The sequence below is a fragment of the Monodon monoceros genome, unplaced genomic scaffold (genome assembly GCF_005190385.1).
Source record: "Monodon monoceros isolate NGI ecotype Baffin Bay Population unplaced genomic scaffold, NGI_Narwhal_1 Super_Scaffold_13, whole genome shotgun sequence".
Taxonomy (NCBI): Eukaryota; Metazoa; Chordata; class Mammalia; order Artiodactyla; family Monodontidae; genus Monodon; species Monodon monoceros.
In genome coordinates, this window is record NW_021703769.1 from 4634124 (window position 1) to 4653103 (window position 18980).

Sequence of the window (18980 nt, forward strand, 5' to 3'; positions counted from 1 at the left end):
AAACCTAGAAGTGTTCTAATAACTGAATTGAATTTTAGTTTTTAAATTTAATTTAAAATCATGTTTCTCAGAAAAGGGACATTAGGTAAAAATGAAGAAAATCCGAATCAAGTATGGACTTTAGTTAATGATGATGTACCAAGATGGGTTTCTTAATGTTATAAGCGTACTGCACTCATGTAAAATGCTAATGACGGGAATGGGGATGGTGTAGATGGGGACTCTCTGTACTATCTCCCCAACTTTTCTGTAAATCTGAAACTCTCAACTCTCCTCAAACTCTCTCCTGCAGTCTCACTCCTCAGAGGGCCCCTGTGACCAGATCTGTGAGTTCAGACCTAGTAATACACACATGCAAGTTCACATAGTGACTTTTGTTTTTCACACCGTTTGCAGAGCCTACTCTTTTGTTTCACGCAACATTAGCCTCAGTGCCGCTCATAAGAAGCCCCTTGCCCCCTCCCCAGCCGCCCACCCCGTGCGTGCATGGCCTTGCCCAGCCTCGCCCGGAGGGCTCTCCAGCTCCTCCAGCCCCTCTCTCCCCTGCAAGCCCTGTGCTCCCTCAGTTGTACCTGCTCGGAGCAACTCCAGGGCTTCTGTGCCTCGGGATATGGCCCCCCCTGCCCGAGCCCCAGGGCCTGCTCCGCCCAGGCAGCATCCCCCACCTGTGGACCCCTGTGGACCCGCTCTGCAGGCAGAGCTGCAGCCACAGCAGGTCTCTGTCTTCTCCTTGCCCGTCCTCAGGGCCTTTGCACGCGCCGCTCCATTAGCCTCAACTTACTACCCACGTGTCACTTCCCAAAACTTCCCTGGACCCGCAGGCTGGGGGACCCCTCCTCGCTGGTTTTCCTCTTCATCCCCCGCACTGTCGTGTCGGGGGTTTTTGTGACATTTCGTCCCTGAAGTGATGTGGGTACACCGTCTGTACCCACCCACCCACCCAGCTCAGCACCTGCCCCCGTCCTGGGCACCCACCTCCACTCCCAGGCCGGGCAGTGAACCCCTCCGGGGCACAACCGGTTTTATCCTCTCCCACACTTGACCAGGGGGTTGGTGTAGATTCTTGCTAATTGCATACACTAAAATTTCTTTTCAGGATTCAGAAAATCAACCTGAACTTATTAACCTCAGGGACAGCAGGACTGAATAGAAATGCCCCTTGCCCTCTTCTGCTCATAAAAATATCCATAAAGTGTGAGCGTGGCTACAGCCCACCGCGGCAGGCCCGGTGCTCAGCTCTCTGCCATCCTGTCGTCTGTGCTCACTCCCCACGCCGGGCTCACTCCCCGCGCCTGGAATGCCTGATGCGGCTGCATTAGCCCCAGGCTGGGGAAGAGGAAACAGAGGTGCCACGAACACACAAGCAGGGACCCCAGGGCTGGGGTCCTGGCTCCTGCGGGGGCTGGTGGAAAACAAGGAGGCAGCGCCCTGCTCTGCAGGTGGCCCCGTCCGTGCCGAGGAGACTGGGGGACCCTTAGCCAGGGCGTCGCCTCACAGCCCAGCGTTTCGCGTTCTGCGTTGCAACAAGAATCACTCACATGGACTGAGACTTTCCTACGTGTCAGACACCTGAAGTAAATACTTCACCCGTGTTACCTCTTTCTGCATGGCAAGCCTCTGAACGGATGAGGAAACCGAGCGTCTGGAGGTGAAGCATCAGCCTGTCACCCGGATTCCAGCCTGGATCTGTCTGGTCCAGCCTGGGCTCCAGCCACGGGGCACGCCGGCCATGGTCCCTGCCTTTAAGGAGCCTCGGCACAGGGGGCTGACGAACAGGTGTGTGCTGGGGGTGGAGAAGCTCCCCCGGCAGAGGCCTTCAGCAGGAAAGTGACATACGTGCGTGATTAGGTCACACAGTGTGACTCCAAGGCCCTGCGCTGCCTTCCTAAGGCCATGGCCTTTTAACACACTGATCTGCAAGAGGGCGCAGCCGTGGGCATCCACACAGGACCCATGCGGGCTGTAATGCTCTGCTCTTGCTCTCTTGAAATTCTTGATGCTCTCGGAACAAGGGCCCTGCTTTGTCAATATGCACTGGGCCCCGTGGTTTATGGAGCTGGTTCTGGTGGTCAGTGTTTGTGCATGCGTCTGGCAGGTGTGGCACCAGGCCCAGGAGAGGTGTCCCAGCCCTCCCTGAGCTCACAGTCAGCTGAGGAGGCCTGTGACCCCCAAGTGCCCTGATCTGCACTAACAGCGGTCAGTGCTGGGAAGGTAGTGACCAGATCCCCACTGTTCCCTGTGGAGGCAGTGAAGGGGGGCAGCAGGCCCTGGGGGGCACTGGAGCGCCCAACTTGCAACAAGGTCACAGGGAAGTTCTCACTAAAGAGGTGACACTTGAGCTGAAGGATGAGAATGAGCTGGAACGTCCCAAAAGAGCATTCCTGGGCCTGGGAACTGTCAGTGCAAAGGCCCTGGGGTGAGTACAAGCTGGGCATCTTAGTCCTTTCAGGCTGCTATATCGAACACCACAGACTAGGTGGCTTAAACCACAGACATGTCTTTCTCACAGTTCTGGAGTCTGGGAGGCCCAAGATCAAGGTGCCAGCAAATTCCATGTCTGCTGAGGGCCCTCCTCCTGGTGTGCCTTCTTGCTGTGCCCTCACAGCACCAAGAGAGAGGGGGCTCAAGACTTCCCCTTCTTGTAAGATCACTAATCCCATCCTGGGGGCTCCACCCCCATGACTTCATCTAAAACTAATGTCTCCAAAGGCCCCACCTCCAAAAGCCATTGCACTGGGGAGCAGGGCTTCAATGTTTGAATTGGGGGCAGGCACAAACATTCAGTTGTAGCACTGGGTGTGACAAAATGTTGACAGTAAGTCAGTGTGTGTGGTGTGCCAAATGCTGACAGAAAAGAAGAGAGAGCAATCGTAGGCGAAGACTGGATTTGTACGGCTTGGAAATGGGAAGGGTTTTAAACAGAGGGTGACTTGCTCACATGTACCTTTTTATTACATAATATTTGATAACTATGAAAATATATGTCCTCTAGAGTATAACATAAAATGGACTCCTGTGGACCCATCTCTTCCACCAAGAACCAGAACACTGCCAGTGTCTTTATCCACCTATATCTCTTCCCTCCCTAAATTCTGTGGTTATCTGTTCCTTGCTTTTTTCAGGGTGTGTGCACCCTGAATGTATTTTCCGGTGCTTGCACTTGAGCTATATAAGTTATTATGTGCTGTACGTGTTTTTCTGTACTTTTGTCACTCCATATTAGGTTTCTAAGTTGTGTGTCTGTGTTGTTCTGTGTGGCTGCATGTCATGCATTTTTCACTGCTGTGTAATATTCCAATATGTAGGATGCTGCAGGTTATCTTTCTGTTCTTTGGTCTATTCCATCCGTTTTCAATTTGGGGCTATTATAAGCAAGGCTGTTACAAACATTCTTGTACTTGTTGCAGGTACACATGTGCAAGAGTTATAAAATCTGCATAATGATCTATTAATGGGTTAGGAAATCACACTAGAGGAACCCAATCTGTGTGTTTTCTTTCGTTATTGTTAGAGAAATATTGATTTCAATTCAACATAATAAGGCAAACTCTAGGCATCCATCCATCATCTTTCAGCCTAAAAATTAGCAAAGCTATTGAAACAAGGCACGATTTTTTCCCATACTTGTTACATGGCTCTAGTTACCAAAAGAAAAATTAAGAAAATGTTAAAATATGAAAAGAGAAGCCTGAGATTTTTTTTTTAAGCGTATAAAACAACTGCCACAAAACCTGTCAATCCTGTTACTTATTCTACAATATAGCACCAGTAAGAAGGGCGTGGATGTCTCATAGTGAGAACCAATACTGTTTCCCGAATCCTCCATTTCCATAATATGCATGTACAAGTGCACATGTGTGCATGCTCGTGCATGCGTACATACTGGGTGTTGATGTAAAACAGATTCTGACTGTGAGTCACAGAAAATGTAAGCCACTGATCTCGTGTTGTAAACTTTTTTTTTTAAGTATCATTTTAACTTTATTTTTTGGCTGCGTTGGGTCTTCGTTGCTGTGCATGGGCTTTCTCTAGTTGCGGCAGTGTGCGGGCTTCTCATTGCAGTGGCTTCTCTTGTTGCGGAGCACAGGCTCTAGGCACGTGGGCTTCAGTAGTTGTGGCATGAGGGCTCAGTAGTTGTGGCTCGCGGGCTCTAGAGCACAGGCTCAGTAGTTACGGCGCACAGGGCTTAGTTGCTCCGTGGCATGTGGGATCTTCCCCGACCAGGGCTCAAACCCGTGTCCCCTGCATTGGCAGGCGGATCCTTAACCACTGCGTGACCAGGGAAGTCCCTGTAAACTTTTATAACGTTCATTTACAAGAGTGGTTTTACAAAGCAGCAGCGTTCCCACTAATCTTCACCTACACTTGCTACTTTTGGAATTCGTAATTTTTGCTAATCTCATGAGTGTAAAATGTTACTTCACTGGGCCTTAATTTCCATGGCCCTGACAATTAATGGGCTTGAATGTCTCTACCCAGCTTTACTTACCATTCTGTTTCCTCTTCTGTAAGATACTGTGTCTTGTGCCTACTTTTCTATTGTGTTGTCTTTAAGATGTTTGGGACTTCTTTACATAGCCTGTACATTAATCATTTGTTTGCTCTGTGTGTTGTAGGTATCCCCTCCTGGTTTGTGGTTTTCCTTTCATACCCTTTGTGGTGTCTTTCGAGTAACAGAAGTTCCTAATTTTGATGTATTTATTAGCCTGTCTCCCAGTGGTAACACTTTTTGCATCTTGTTTGAGAAATCCTTCCCTATCCTGAGGTCAAAAAGATATTCTTCCACATTCTCTTCTAAGAGTTTTAGCACTTTGAAATTTACATTTAAGTCTTTTATCCATTGGAAATTGATTTGGGGGGGGTGGTGTGAGGAAGGGGTAGAATTTCTTTTTGTTTTCCCTGTGGATAACCAAGCAGTCCTGTCATATATCAAGCTTATAAATTTCGGAGTCAGTATCTGAGCTCTCTACTCTATTCTTTTGGTCAATTTGTTTATCTCTTCACAGAATATACAATGTTACAATTATGCTAGTTTTCCATAAATCTTGATCTCTGATACAACACTCCCCCATCCCTTATTTTTCTTCACTTTCTGACACCTTTGCTCTTTCATATAAATTTTATAACCATCTTGTTAAGATCCTAAAAAAATAAAATAAAATAAAAAGTAAAATAAAATAACCTGTTGGGATTCTGACCGGAATCCACTGTATCTATGGATCAATTTGTAGAGAAAAGACATCTCTTGATATTTCCTACCCATGAATATATCGCTTCATTTATTTCTATCTTCTGGAATGTCTTTCAATACATTTTTATAATGTCCTCCAAATATGTCTTGCTTATTTTTACGAGATGTATTCCTAGGTAGCTTATACATTTTACTACTATTGTAAATGGTATCTTTCCCCCTCCATCTATTTGTTGCTGTTATAGAATGTAATCTATTTTTTACATTGATTTATTGTATCCAGCCATCTTGCTAAACACTCTTATTGTTTCCAATAATTTTTCTGTAGCTTTTGACTTCTGTTTGAAGATAATCATATCATCTACAAATAGTGACCATGTTATTTCTCTTCTAATCCTTAAGCCTTTTATTTCTTATCTTACTGCTAGGACCTTCAGTAAATGTTGAGAATAATTGGCATCCACTGTGATAAGCATCTCTTATTTCTGATCCCAACACTTCAGTATTTCACTATTAAGAAATATCATTTAGGGCTTCCCTGGTGGCGCTGTGGCTGAGAGTCCGCCTGCCGATGCAGGGGACATGGGTTCATGCCCCGGTCCGGGAGGATCCCACATGCCGCGGAGCGGCTGGGCCCGTGAGCCATGGCCACTGAGCCTGCGCGTCCGGAGCCTGTGCTCCGCAACGGGAGAGGCCACGACAGTGAGAGGCCCGCGTACCGCAAAAAAAAAATATATATCATTTAATGTAGGGATTTTGGTAATGCCCTTAATCGGCATGAGGATATTTAAAACTATTTCTCTTTTGATAAGATTTTTTAAAAATTGTGAACGGGTGTGGATTTTATCAAAAGCTTTTTCTGCATCTATGAGTCATACATCACATGGTGTTTCTCACCATATGTGAACGTGGTGAATGACATTTATAGATTTTTCTAATATTAAACACTTTCACATTATTGTGATAGACCCAATGTGGACATAATGCATGACCTTCTTATATACTATGTATTCCATTTGCGATATTAAAAAGAAATTTTTTATTGGAGTATAGTTGATTTACAATGTTGTGTAAGCCTCAGGTGTACAGCAAAGTGAATCAGTTATATATATATACATATATGTATATACATATACTTATATCCACTCTTTTCTTTTTTCAGATTCTTTTCCCATGTACTCATACAGAGTATTGAGTAGAGTTCCCTGTGCTATACGGCAGGTTCTTACTAGTTATCTATTTTATATATTTGCTAATATTTTATTTAGGATGTTTGCAACCATGTCCATAAAATGAGATTGTCCTGTAATTTCCCTTCCTCACACTGTCCTCAAAAGGCTTCAGCGTCTCTCTCTTGTGAGGGTCCTGTCCAAAACCAGGAGGACGGGCAGGACCCTAGCAAGGTCTGCACGTGGACATCCATTTTTGTAAACATTGGAAATGTAAGCTATGTTAACATTAGTCATTTAGGAGACAGTCTCTTCCCATTCTTTCGCTGGTCCTTTTCCCTCTGACTACCTTCTATCACTGCCTCTTGCTGTGAAGTGTTGGAATGACCACAGGCATTCAGGGATCCAGCTTAAGGAGAAGGTGAGCTGGGAATTCTTTTATTTAGTGAGATGTGTTCTTGTGCCTCGAAGCCACTTCCCTGTGTTGTTATCACTGGCTGAGCAGGTGGGTGGCTGGCTTCCAGGAAGACTCTAGCCTCTCACTGGACTCCCTTACCACTGTCAGGACATGAAGGCACATGTCCTGAAGGTACATGAATCTGTCCTTTGGCACCAGTCACCAGAACCACAAGGGTAGAGAAGAGACAAGACATGAGCTGCCCAGAGCTGGAGCTAATGTAGGAACTGTTGTTTCACATCTCATAGCTTATGGGTGAAAGAAGCTTAACAGAGGTTTTCCAAAGCTTAATTACAACCTGAAAAATGTATGACATTATAAGGAGCTGTGGAGCTAAAAAGAAACATTTCTAAATTATCAAAAGCCAAAAATACATTCAATCAACAAAGGCGAAAGAAAGACTGAATGGCCTTTCCATTCTTGCCATAGAAAAAGAAAATACAAAGTCTTTGTCTTATAAAAAGGGTATTGAAGCCTATACAACCCAAAAGATGCAGGAAGAAACTGCTGTAGAAGATTCAAGCTGTTGATTAATAAAAATAGTATGTTCTGGATTTTGTAATGTGTGTAATATTTGTCGACGGTATAAAATTTGTAATTTCATATGACTTTTTCTCATTCTCAATCAATATGTACTTCTATGCTAATTTTGAATTTTTCTATAAATTTGCACCCTTTTCCTTCGGAGGGTCTCACAAGTTGAATAACCTTCAGGCTCCACAAAACCTGGATCTGCCCTGGGTGACAAAGGACTCACAGAGGAGTTGGCGGAGGTGGCCCTCTCCTCTTGCTCTTTGGAGGAATTTATGTAAAATTGGAATGATCTGTTTCTTTAGACTTTAGTGGAACTCCTCTGTAAAAACACCCCGGCCTGGGTTTTTTTATTTGTTTGTTTATTTGGGGGAGTGACAGTGGTAAATTACTGTTTGACTTCTCAGTTATAGAACTATTTGTGTATGTATGCAGGATCTGTAGTTATGTCCCCTTTTCATTCCCAATATTATTAATCTCCCTCTCTTCTCTTCTCTCCCCATCCACCCACTATGCCACTCCGTTCTTTCTTTCGTTTTCTGATCAGTCTTACCAGAGGTGGATCCAATTTATTAGATGAACTTGGGCCTTGTTGATTCTGTCTTTCGAAGCTTGTTTTCTACTTTATTAATGTCTGCTTTTTTTCTTATTATTCTCTCTTTCCTTTTACTTTCTTTAGGCTTATGCTGTTTCTCTTGCTCTAACTTTTTAAATTGGATAAGTATCTTGAATGTTCAGACTTTCTTCTTTTAAATGTAAGCCTATAAGCATTCCTCAAAATCTTGCTTTCTTCACATTTCACGTGTTTTCATAGGTACTATTTTCACTTTGGCTTAGCTCTAATTTCTGGTTTTTATTTTATTTTATTTTGATTTCTTCATTGAGTGGTTCAGAAGTATTTTAAATTTCCAAACACAGGATTTTTTAAATTGTTTTTTATTTCTGACTTTTAATTTAGTTGCAGAAGTATCACCTGTATGATACCAATTGTTTGAATTTGTTGAGGTTTATTCTATGGCCTCATATAGAGTCAGTTTTTGTAAATGTTGCATGTGTGCTCAAAAAAAATGTGCATTCTCTAATTGTTGGGCACAGTAATCTATTTATGTATAATTGTGTATATACTTACACAACACACATACAGATGTACACACATACATGTATATGTGCACACATGTGTATAAAATGAATTACGTCTATTCACTCTTTTTTAAATCTTCTGTATCATTACTAATCTTTTGTCTGCTTGACCTATAAATAATTGAAAGGGTTGTGCTAAAATCTCTCGTTATGATGATGGATTTTTCAGTATCTCCCTATATAGCAATTTTTGCTTTGTATATTTTGATGCTATGTGACAGTCACATCTTCCTGGCAGATTGGACCTTTTATGGAGAGACCTCTATCCTTAATAATGCTTTTTATAGTAAATCCTATTTTATCTGGTTTCAGTTTTCCTTTATTTTGTATTTGGTAAGGATTTTCAATCCTTTTACTTTCACCTTTCTGTGTCTTTAAGCTTCCAGTATAAAAGTAACATATAGGAGGAGTTTTAAAAATCCAATTTATTAATGTCTGTTAACTGGCAAGTAAATGAGATTTGTTTTTACCATATTTTTGTTTTCTACAAATTGTGCTTTTTATGCTTTTTTCCTACTTGCCTTTTTTTAAAATAAGGTGTTTTTTTTTAATAAGGTTGGGTTGTACTTATTCCTATTACTTTTTTTTTCTTTCTTTCTTCTGATTTAGAAGTTATATGATACTTCTATTATTTTAGTGGCTACTTCTGAAATTATACCATCTTAATATCTTAATCCTTTTCTTACCCATGAAGTGCAAGTTTAGAACATTAACCTAATCATTCCTCCTCCAAATTACATGCTACTGTTTTCCAGTATTTTAGTTGATGTCCTTTTTTTTAAACGCCACAAAATTATAGATCATCAGTTTACTCATTTTTTGGATTAAATTTTCAAATTCTTTGCTCACTATACCTTCTTAAAAATCAGACCTTCCTTCATCACAGATTCCTTTGCATACAATATCATTTCATATAGTGGTAAACACTCTCAGTATTGCTTATCTGAAAATGTCTTTGTTTCATCCTTGATCTTGAAAGGTTGTTTGGCTGGGTACAAAAAAAAATCTAGGTTGATGGCTCTTTTCTCTTCTTTTTCTCTTTGGTTTTCTGAAGATTCAAGTGTTGATTTATTTTTAAATAAATAAATCCTGCTTGGTACTCACTGTCCTTGCTGGTACCAATATTTGGTGTCTTTTATCACTTCTGGAAAATTATCAGACAATTTTTCTTCACCTATTGCTTCTCCTATAACTTTCTTTTCTCTCCTTCCAGAAGACATTACTTAGGCTTTCTCACTGTAGCTGCTATGTCTCTTAACCCCTTTTTTAGTTCTCAGCCCCCTCCTCTTTCCTGAATTTTGGGTAATTTCTTTACATCTATTTTCCAGTCCACTAATTCCCTTTTCAACAGTATCTAATCTACCCCATGATCTAAGCACTAAGTTTTTATATAAACAATTATATTTTTTTATTTCTTAAAGTTCCATTGATTCTTTTTTCAAATCTGTTTGGTCATTTTTATAGGTTCATGTCTGTTGTTCTTGTTCTTTAATTCCATATTTTATTTCATTAAACATTTCATACATACTTTTCTTTATTTTGTGATAGTAATGGCAATATCTGATGCTCTTGGTATGTAAGCTTTTTATTTCTGCGAACTCTTACTCCATAGTGGGTTGTTTACTTGTGTATTTGGTGATCTTTAATTGGAAACTCATAGAAAACTTTGGAACCTAAAATGATCGTGCTTTTCTCAAGAGAACATTCATATTTGCTTCTCCCAGGAGTCAAGGGGCACTAGCAACCCCCTAAATCCTGGTTCCTCACAGCCTCAGTGTTGACACTGACTTCTGCTCTCAGGAGAGTCTCCACAGGTCCCACACTTCAGCTCATTTTGGGGACCAGGGAACTCAGAGGCTTCCCTACTTTCTGGAAAATTATGCTTTACGTCAAATCTAGTTGTGCATAGGGAGGGTGTCCCTCAGAATATTCAGACTCACACTGCAGAATCAGGATGCCAGTTTACATTTTCTAAAGATCACACTTGCTGCTCCACGGAGAATGGATTATAAGGGGCAGAGTGGATTCTGGAGAAACAGAGAGGGACCAAGGTCAGTCTTTCAGGTGAGAAATGATGGCTTTACCCAGAGTGGTGGCAGTGAAAATGAGCAAAAGGGTATGAATCCAAGTTAGTGGAGTATCTGCTTAATAACTTGTGCCTCTTTATTTATAGGTATTTCACAATCACACACAAAAATGTGTGTTTAGCCACAAACTTTCATTAGCTTGTAATTTCTCTTCCATTGTTCATATGTTAGATTTGCAAAAAGTGAAAAGTTTGATAATATCCAGTGTGGCCAAACGTGTAAGGACATAGATACTTTCCTATACCATTGGTAGACGGTAAATTGAAACGGCATTTTTGGAGGGCAGTTAGGTCAAATCCATCAAGATGTTAAATGCACATATAATTTCTTTGTATGACACCCACAAAACTTATACCAAGCTACATTAAAAGGATGTCCAACATATTGTTGTATGTTAAAAAACTGACCACAATCTAAATGACCATCTACAGAGGATTGGTTAACTAAATCAAGATTCATCTGTATAATGGAATACTATTTTGTATTTTCCACAAAGGGATAAGTCTAAGATGGAAAGATATCCGTGATAATTTAAGTGTAAAAAGCGAAATGCAGAATGATGTGTATAGAAAGATTGCATTCATAAAAAAAATTTAACAGCCAAATAAAAAACATATACATTTATATGCAGAGGTCAGCATGAATGCATTTTCTGGGAGGATGCACAAGAAACTGTTAAAATGATTCACTTTGGAGGGAGCAACCAGGGCTTCAGGGTAAAAAGCAACTTTCACTTTACAACTTTTTTTATACATTTTGAAAATTCCACTGCAAGCCACATATTGCTTTTGTTTGAAGAGATTAGCCTGTTTTTATTGGACTCTTCTTGATTAGAGCACCTGCTTTCCCTGGTTATTACATCTCCTGTTTGTGCCACCTCATCATTTCCTCGGGTTCTTCCTTCAAAGACCGTGAATATGTCTTAGTCCCTCCAGTCCTAAAAGGCCAACCTTCCTCAAAGATTTCCAAAATCCATTATTAAGTTAAAAACATAGATTTCCTATAATATACATAGGACAGTCCCATTTTTGTTTTAAAAAATTGAATAAATGCAGGTATGTGTGTGTGAAAAGAAAAAATATCTAGAAAGATTTATTCATTCATTCGGCAAAAATTTATGGTGTGCCTGCCATGGGCCAGATATTGTTGTGGAGATGGAGGTTCAAAGGGGACCAGGGTCCCTGTGCTCGGGCTCTCTTGACAACCCAGACTCTAGAATCCAGAGGGTGTACCAGCAGGTTAATGGCAAGGCACTTTGCATGAGGCAATGGGCGTGAGCTTTTAGATCACCTTCATGCTTTTCTATATCTTCTGATTCTTTTTCTTGCCCTCTGTGTGGCATGAAAGAACTTATATAAAAATAATAATTAGGCCATAAAACACAATCTCTCTATCGCTTTGGTCTTGTCTCTCTTCTCCAAACCCCTACACTCATCTGTGCAATCGTTGAGACACCGATACTAAAACATTTTTCATTGTGTATCTGGATATCAAATTTAAGTGGGCATCTTGTGTTGCATCTGCCACCCTACTTACATACAACCTGCGCCCTGGCACTTCTGCATCTCCCGGGGTGGTCCTCCTTGGCCCCTGCCTGGCCCTTCCCGTGGGGCTGCTTTCCTTGGGATTCTGCCTCTGGCTCACTTTACCCTCTCCTCGCCCCGCGTGTGCCTTGTAGACAGATGTGCGGCCCCAGCCAGCTCCTCATGACTGGCTCTTCCTGGATGCCCTGTCAACTCCTCAAATCGCACACCCCCAAAACGGAACTCTCCCCAGGTCTCCATCTCAGGAATAGCACCACCAGCCCCCCCAGTTTCCTGGCTGAGAACCCGCATAGCCACGACACCTTCCTCCCTGCCTTCACCGCACGTCTCAGCAGCCCCAGGCTGGCTTCCCATCTCCGGCACCCCACTTCCCCAGCCTCGCCTCCACACCTGGGATCTGAGGTGGTCTCCCATGGGTCACCTTAAGCCCCTCCTTCCCCTCCGCGACATACACTAGGTCATCCTTAACACAAGCCAGCAGGGCCTTAGCGCCTTGGTCCCCAGCCGCCTGTCATTGCGTGCCACCAACAGCAATCTGGCCACATCTGATTGCTACTGTCCTATAATTGGGTCAACGTTTCTCTCCAAATCAACGAACTCATTTTCACTTATTTTTAAAGATAGCCTATCCTTGTATGCTTTAGCCTCGGGCTAACAAAATCCCAGGCTGGATGTGTCAGTTATCCAGCTGAGTCGAAATAGACATGTAACTAGTCAGGTGTAAACCGTCCATCACCTACGCCTGGAATCAGCGGCAGTGCCACCCAGGTAGGCACGGGGCCCTCGGGAAAGCACTGCCTTTCAAAACGTCCACCTGCTCTGCGCCCCCGCACCGCGGCGCTCCCTCTGCTTGAAGCACACTCCCTGCTCCCCCGGTGCCAGCAGGCCTCCTGTGCAGCTCCTGCCGCTAGCTAATGACGTCTGGCTCAGCCCCGCTGCTGGTTCACACCTCCCTGCTACGTGCTCAGCCTCTGCCCAGTGCCCATTCGGCTCTCTCCACCTGTCAAGCAGTACCTAACTCCCTATGGCTCTCAAGGAGCCAGAGGGCGGCGAGGCTCCTCCTGGCGGCCCCCTCCTTGTGCCTCCCTTCAGCAAACCGGACCAGAACAGCTCCACTTATCCACTGGGTCCTCACACCGAGCCTTCGGGGTTGCCCTGGCTCAGAGCATCAGGCCCTGAGCCCTTGTAGAAGCACCTTTGCACCCCGTGGTGCAAAGTGGAGAGTGGAGTTTCCAGGTAACAGAGCTGGTTTGCAGTTTGGGCCTTTCCACCGACCAATTAGCGTGATGGAAGCTAGACACTCTGAAAGACTCTTTTTCGGAGTCTCTTGTTTGCTCGTCTGTAAAATGGGGGGCAATCTCAATACCAACCCCAAAGGTTTGATGTGAGGACCCAGTGGATAAGTAATCGTGGGCTTTGCAGACTCTAGAGCTTCACAGAAACGTGCGCCTTATTATGAGGATGGTAACAAGATGCCCGATGACTAATCCACTGTGCTCATCCAATTAGCACTGCTGCTGTCCCTTCGGTGAGCGGCGTGCTCTCTCCCCAGGATAAGAACGCAGCCATCCAGGGTCGCAAGGGAGGGCAAGAATTACAAGCCTGTTTATTTAACATTTAGGAAGCCGGCGTATTTTCCTGTACCTTGCCTGCGACACTAAAGCCAATATTTGCGTCTTTGGGATTCTATTTGTATGGTAATTTAAAAATAGGGTTCGGACTTACAGCCGGCCTTTCTCCCAAAACTCCAAAAGCACATTAATTTTCTAGACAGTAAAATAATGCCGTAATTAAATATTACCATTTCTTTTAAAATAAAATCCAGTAACTCCCAACAAAATAGGTTTTTCGAAACATGATGTAGGTTCTCCCTCAAAATCGCACTCTAGGGAAATTCCTTATTTCGAATGTTTGGAAGAGACCACGAACTTAATCTCAACACAGTGTAAGAAAAATTGACTTGTTAAATGACAATAATTTTCTCGCATTTAAAATCTCCGTGCCTCCTGTCATGGCTGACCCAAAGGCCCCCCTGTATGCGTGTTTGGGGAAAGGCCCCGAGGAGCCACGATGGTTGGTTTCACTGTTGATGAAGCTTCCCAGATGCCCTTTCTTGTGGTTCCAACTGGAGTGTTTGCTCTGCGTTGCAAACTTCTTCGAAAGAAGAAGGAAAGGAGGCGAGGCTAGGGGAGCCCGTGACCCTCGCCCTTCGGTCTCCAAATACGTCCTCTGTGCAAGCGGAACCCAAGACCTCCCACGTGGAAGGAAGCATGCGCCCCGGCGCTGGCCTTCCAGGGGCTCCCTCTTCGCCAAAGGCAAGCTGAACGGAGGGAGCCCGGAGGCCCTCGGCTGGAGGCCGGGTCTGCAGGAGGCGGTGCCGGGTTTCATCCGAGGCCGCCCAACCGCCCCAGCCAAAGCTCAAGAGGGCCCCCTTGTGGAAACTCCCGAGAACAGACCCGTAAGTGATGCACTTCCCCCAACGCTGGGGCCGCTCCCCGGACCCCCGCCCACACACACACAGACCCAAAGGCACTCAGTGGAGACCGACAGACTCCATCCAGCTCTCCTCGAAGGCTAAGTAATTCTGTGAGACAAGAAGACTCTTGGGCCCTCCGGGGACGACCTGGTGGAGAACCAGTTCCTAAGGGCCCCGTGAAGAGTTAAGCTCCTGAAGCTGCCGCCTCAAGATCCCTACTCCTGCGCCCTTCTCCGGGAGTCTTCACCGCGATTACACAAACGTCTTCTTTCTTATTGAATGTGTCAAAACCTTGTGATTACCTCTGCCAAATTCCTGTTCTGTAGAGCAATGGGAGCTTCAGTCTTCTGCCAAGAGAGCGAAGAAGGATTCAATCCAGCGGGAGACTTCTAGACACACATTCTGCTTAGCAAACACTGACTTGTAACTACATCCCTCGGGGCAGGCACCAGAATGTTCCGCGAGACCGAGCCAGGTTCAGAAGCCCGGAGAGATCTCACATTCTATCTCTCCAGGCCCCAACTCCCCCTCGCCGCACCCCTCAAAGCACAGGGCTCAACGTTGATATCCATGGACAGCACTGACCAAATTTGGTATAAATTAGGAACATCTAAGGGGCCAACATGCAGATCTGGGAACACAGGCGCTAAAGCTGAGCGAAGGAGGCCTTGTCTCCAAGACACCAGAACATCTGGGTGAAAAGGGAAACACTTCCATCAATCACCCTGATGCCTTGGCTGTTTGGAAACAGCTGGGCTTTGGCTGGAATTTTCCAGTTTTCATCTGGGTGGAAGCCCCAGCCAGAGCGAGGAATAATTAGTATTATCATGGGGCTGAGGGAGCTTTGATGTGAATGGTTTTTGTACTGGAACAATCGTAAACAAACAAACAAAAACTGGCTGATGAGCCAGGCCTGGCGGGCTAGACTTTGCCTTCCAAACCCCCCATTCCTGTCCCATCCCGTGAGCTGTGCGTTTCCACTTCCATTAGCAGGAAATGCTCAACACAGGCCGCGGGGAGATAGCTACACGGTCAGCCACTCCCCTTGACAAAATGTTTTCAATTTTGGAAACACAAACATAAAACAGTCCCCTTCTCCAAGTGGCACCAATTAGGTCCACCTTTTCCACCGACCCCCCTGGTCCAGCCCAAGCCGGGACTTTTAACCCAGAACGGGGGAAACGGTGACAAACCAAGCTATGTCCCTTCAGTAGCCCTTCAACACACTGACATCCGAGTCTGAGGCCCTCCAGCGCCTCAACGGCTCAGAATCTGTTTTTTCGGGCACGTGGTCGCTCCAAAATTCCTCAGGGCAACTTTAAACTCTGAGCTCACCAAGCAAAAGAGGGCACGTGTCACAGTCCTGGGATGCTGCAGGGCTGGGAGGTGGTGTGCACTTTTTTCTAGAGCACACCATTTCTGAGCTTCCCAAGAATGCAAAGTCCATCCTGCCTCACGCCCACGCCCCAGCCTTGAAGGCAAAGACTCTCAGATTAGATGGATAACGAGATTCAATTATGGCCAAATGAGGGACATATGAGGAATGTGAAGGCCAGCCATCCACACCAGAGGGGAAGTTTAGGCTCCTTAGAATTCAAAGTTTGTCTTCATATTTCTGTGATTTGCTGGTACAGTCATAGCGTGCCAATCTGTAACCCTCTCCGGGGAGTTTAAACGGAGACTCTGCGTGCCTTTTGTGCGATGGCTTCATTGGAAAGCACAGCTTTTGCTGTAGCAACACAGTGACAGCTGCCATTTCAACAGCCGGTTTCTGAAGCTTGTTGGCGAAACATTCTCTGTGTGCTGTTGCACACCAGCCCATCTTGATATGTAAAAGGCGGCCGCCTCTAATCAAGAGAGGTTATTTTTTTGGGTGGGGATTTTTATTTAAATGTGCATAAGCTTCCAAGTACAAACATTCTAGGTGAATTACCTCAAGCTAAGGATTTTGAAATAAACCAGAGGGTTTCAGACTTTTTTCTTTTTTTAAGCAAGAGAACCCTTTTTTCAAAGCAGATCTTAATTAGCCTCCCAGTACACAGACCAGAGCAAATGGCGGAGGCTGCAGGGGCTAAAGCAGAAGGTGGGAGGCCAGAGTCCCACTCACTGGGTCCCCCCTTCTCTCCTGAAAAAAACACCTGTGGGCTTCAGAAAATAGCTTGAAACCTCTGATGCAGCGAAATTTGACACACACATCCCATTCTTGAGCTGGAGCTATGCTTCCAATACAGCAGCCGCCAGCCACATATGGCCCCTGAGGCCCTGAAATGTGACCCATCTAAACTGAGTTGTGCTGTGAGTGTAAATATATGCCCGATTTCGAAGACTTGTATTTGAAAAGGCATATATCTCATTACTAGTTTTCATATCTCTTACCTGTTGAATTTAGACATGTTGAATGTATTACATATACTACTGCGGGCTGGATAAAAAAATATATATCGTTAAAATTAATTTCACCTGCTACTTTTTAGCCTTTTTAATGCGTGACTCACAGTCTCTGTTTATTGAACAGTGCCGTGGAGTTAGATGGAGCCTTCCTTGGGGGTGTAGAACCATATCAGGGTCCTGGTTTGGCTGGGGCAGGTCCCAAGGGTCAAAAAGGCTGTAAAGCCAAGGACCCAGCATCAGGTTCTGATGCCAGATCCGGCCCATCCTCAAAACTCTCGGCAGGGCTTGATGCCCAGACTTGAATCTCCCTTTGCCTCTACTTCTCTTTCCTCTCTACCTGCTTGGATCAATCAGGGTCCCCAGCCTGCTGGGAACTCCCTTACTGACCACCCTTTCACCCTCAGCCAGATTCTCAGTGATCCCAGCAGCTGCAAGCCTTCTCTTTCTCCACTTCCATTTCAAGCCTGACCCTAATAGCCACACACGTGATGGAAATCACCAGCCAAGTTTTAGGAGGAGAAACCTCAAGGGGGTGGGAGAAATGTCAACAAGGAATTCATGTGCATTGGTCTTAGGGAGCACGTCATTCATTCATCCATTCAACTAAAAGTAGCAATCACAACTAGCACTTATTGAGTGTCTACTCCGTGAAGGCGTTGTTCTAAGTGCTGTCCATGTACTGACATAACAAATATTTATTTAGCATCCATCGGGCACAGTGCTAGGGGCTGGGAATCAGCAGAGAGCAAGAGAGATAAGGGCCTGTCCTCGTGGAAAGGAAAGGAAAAGAAAGGAAAGGAAGAAGAAAAGGGGGAAGGAAGGAAGAGAAAGAGAGAAAGAAAAGAGGGAAGGAAGGAAAGAAGGAAGAGACGAAGGAAAGAAGGAAGAGACGAAGGAAGAAAGAAGTTGAGGCACCTGGGGTGACACCTCAGTAGCAGTGAGCACCCAGCACCTACATCTTGGTTTCTAAATACTATTCTCCAATAAAAGGAACCAGGACTCCTTGGAGAAATGGCTGATTCCAGGGCTGGGTCAGGAAAAGTACAAAATGAGCCTGGAAGATCTTCTAGTGCCAGAAAATGGGGACATGCTCAAAAAAAAATGACAAGTGCATGTAAAAAGGACCCAGGATGGAGTCCCGGAGCTTGATGGAGTCGATGGAGCTCCCAATGGCCAAATCAGGGACAATTTGAGCCACAAAGTAAATAATGACAGCAATGGATTATAACCTATAAAATAAATATCCCTGAGTTCATACTAAGACAAATAATCATTGAATAACGAGATAAACAGGGAGAAGGGACAGTGCTTCCTTACAGCACAATTCCAATCAATAAATCCAGAAAGTTATAGATAAAACAATAAAAAATAAATCCAGAAAGAATGATGCAACTAGAAAATGACCATTTGGGAAATACCACAGTAATAACTGTTGTAAGTAAGAATCGTCAATGGTCTTCAATAGATGCTAAAATTAGTGGGGGGAGTATAACGGAAAACAAGATATTTGCATGAGCTCTAAGTATATCCCCATAAGATAATTATTAATGACAAAGAGGAAAGGAGTAATTTAACGGTGGAGAAACCTGGCAGACATCTCCAAGTGGTGTCTTGGCAAGTGGTCGAAGTTAACGTCACCAGCGTTGGGACAAACTGACATCTCGGTACCTCCTGAAGCAATGACTGAGAGGGGCACAACACTGCTTCCCTGGGATTCCTGCCAAAACTACCCAAGACGAATAAAATCGTGAATAAACATTGGAAAACCCCAACCCGAAGAACACACTTCAGAATAACTGGCCAGTACTCTTCAAAAGTGTCAAGGCTGTGAAAGACATAAACCAAAGAAGCATCTCTGATTGAAGGGTGCTAAAGAGACGTGACAACTAAGATGTGTGATCCTGGATTGGATCCTGGACCAGAAAGGAGACGTTACTGGGACAACTGGTGAAATCTGCATAGGATTTGTAGACTCATTCTAACGTGGGGTCGGC

At 44.4% G+C, this 18980-nt stretch overlaps 1 protein-coding gene across 1 annotated transcript in view; it reads left to right on the forward strand.

Moving 5' to 3' along the window:
• Positions 1-13974: 13974 nt before the first annotated feature.
• The window catches only part of APCDD1L (APC down-regulated 1 like), a 19921-nt gene continuing 14915 nt past the window's right edge, over positions 13975-18980 (forward strand). Inside the window, exons 1-2 of the mRNA XM_029219881.1 lie at positions 13975-13979; positions 14415-14577. Of these exons, the coding sequence (XP_029075714.1) occupies positions 13975-13979; positions 14415-14577 (168 nt within the window). The remainder of the gene's footprint in view (positions 13980-14414; positions 14578-18980) is intronic.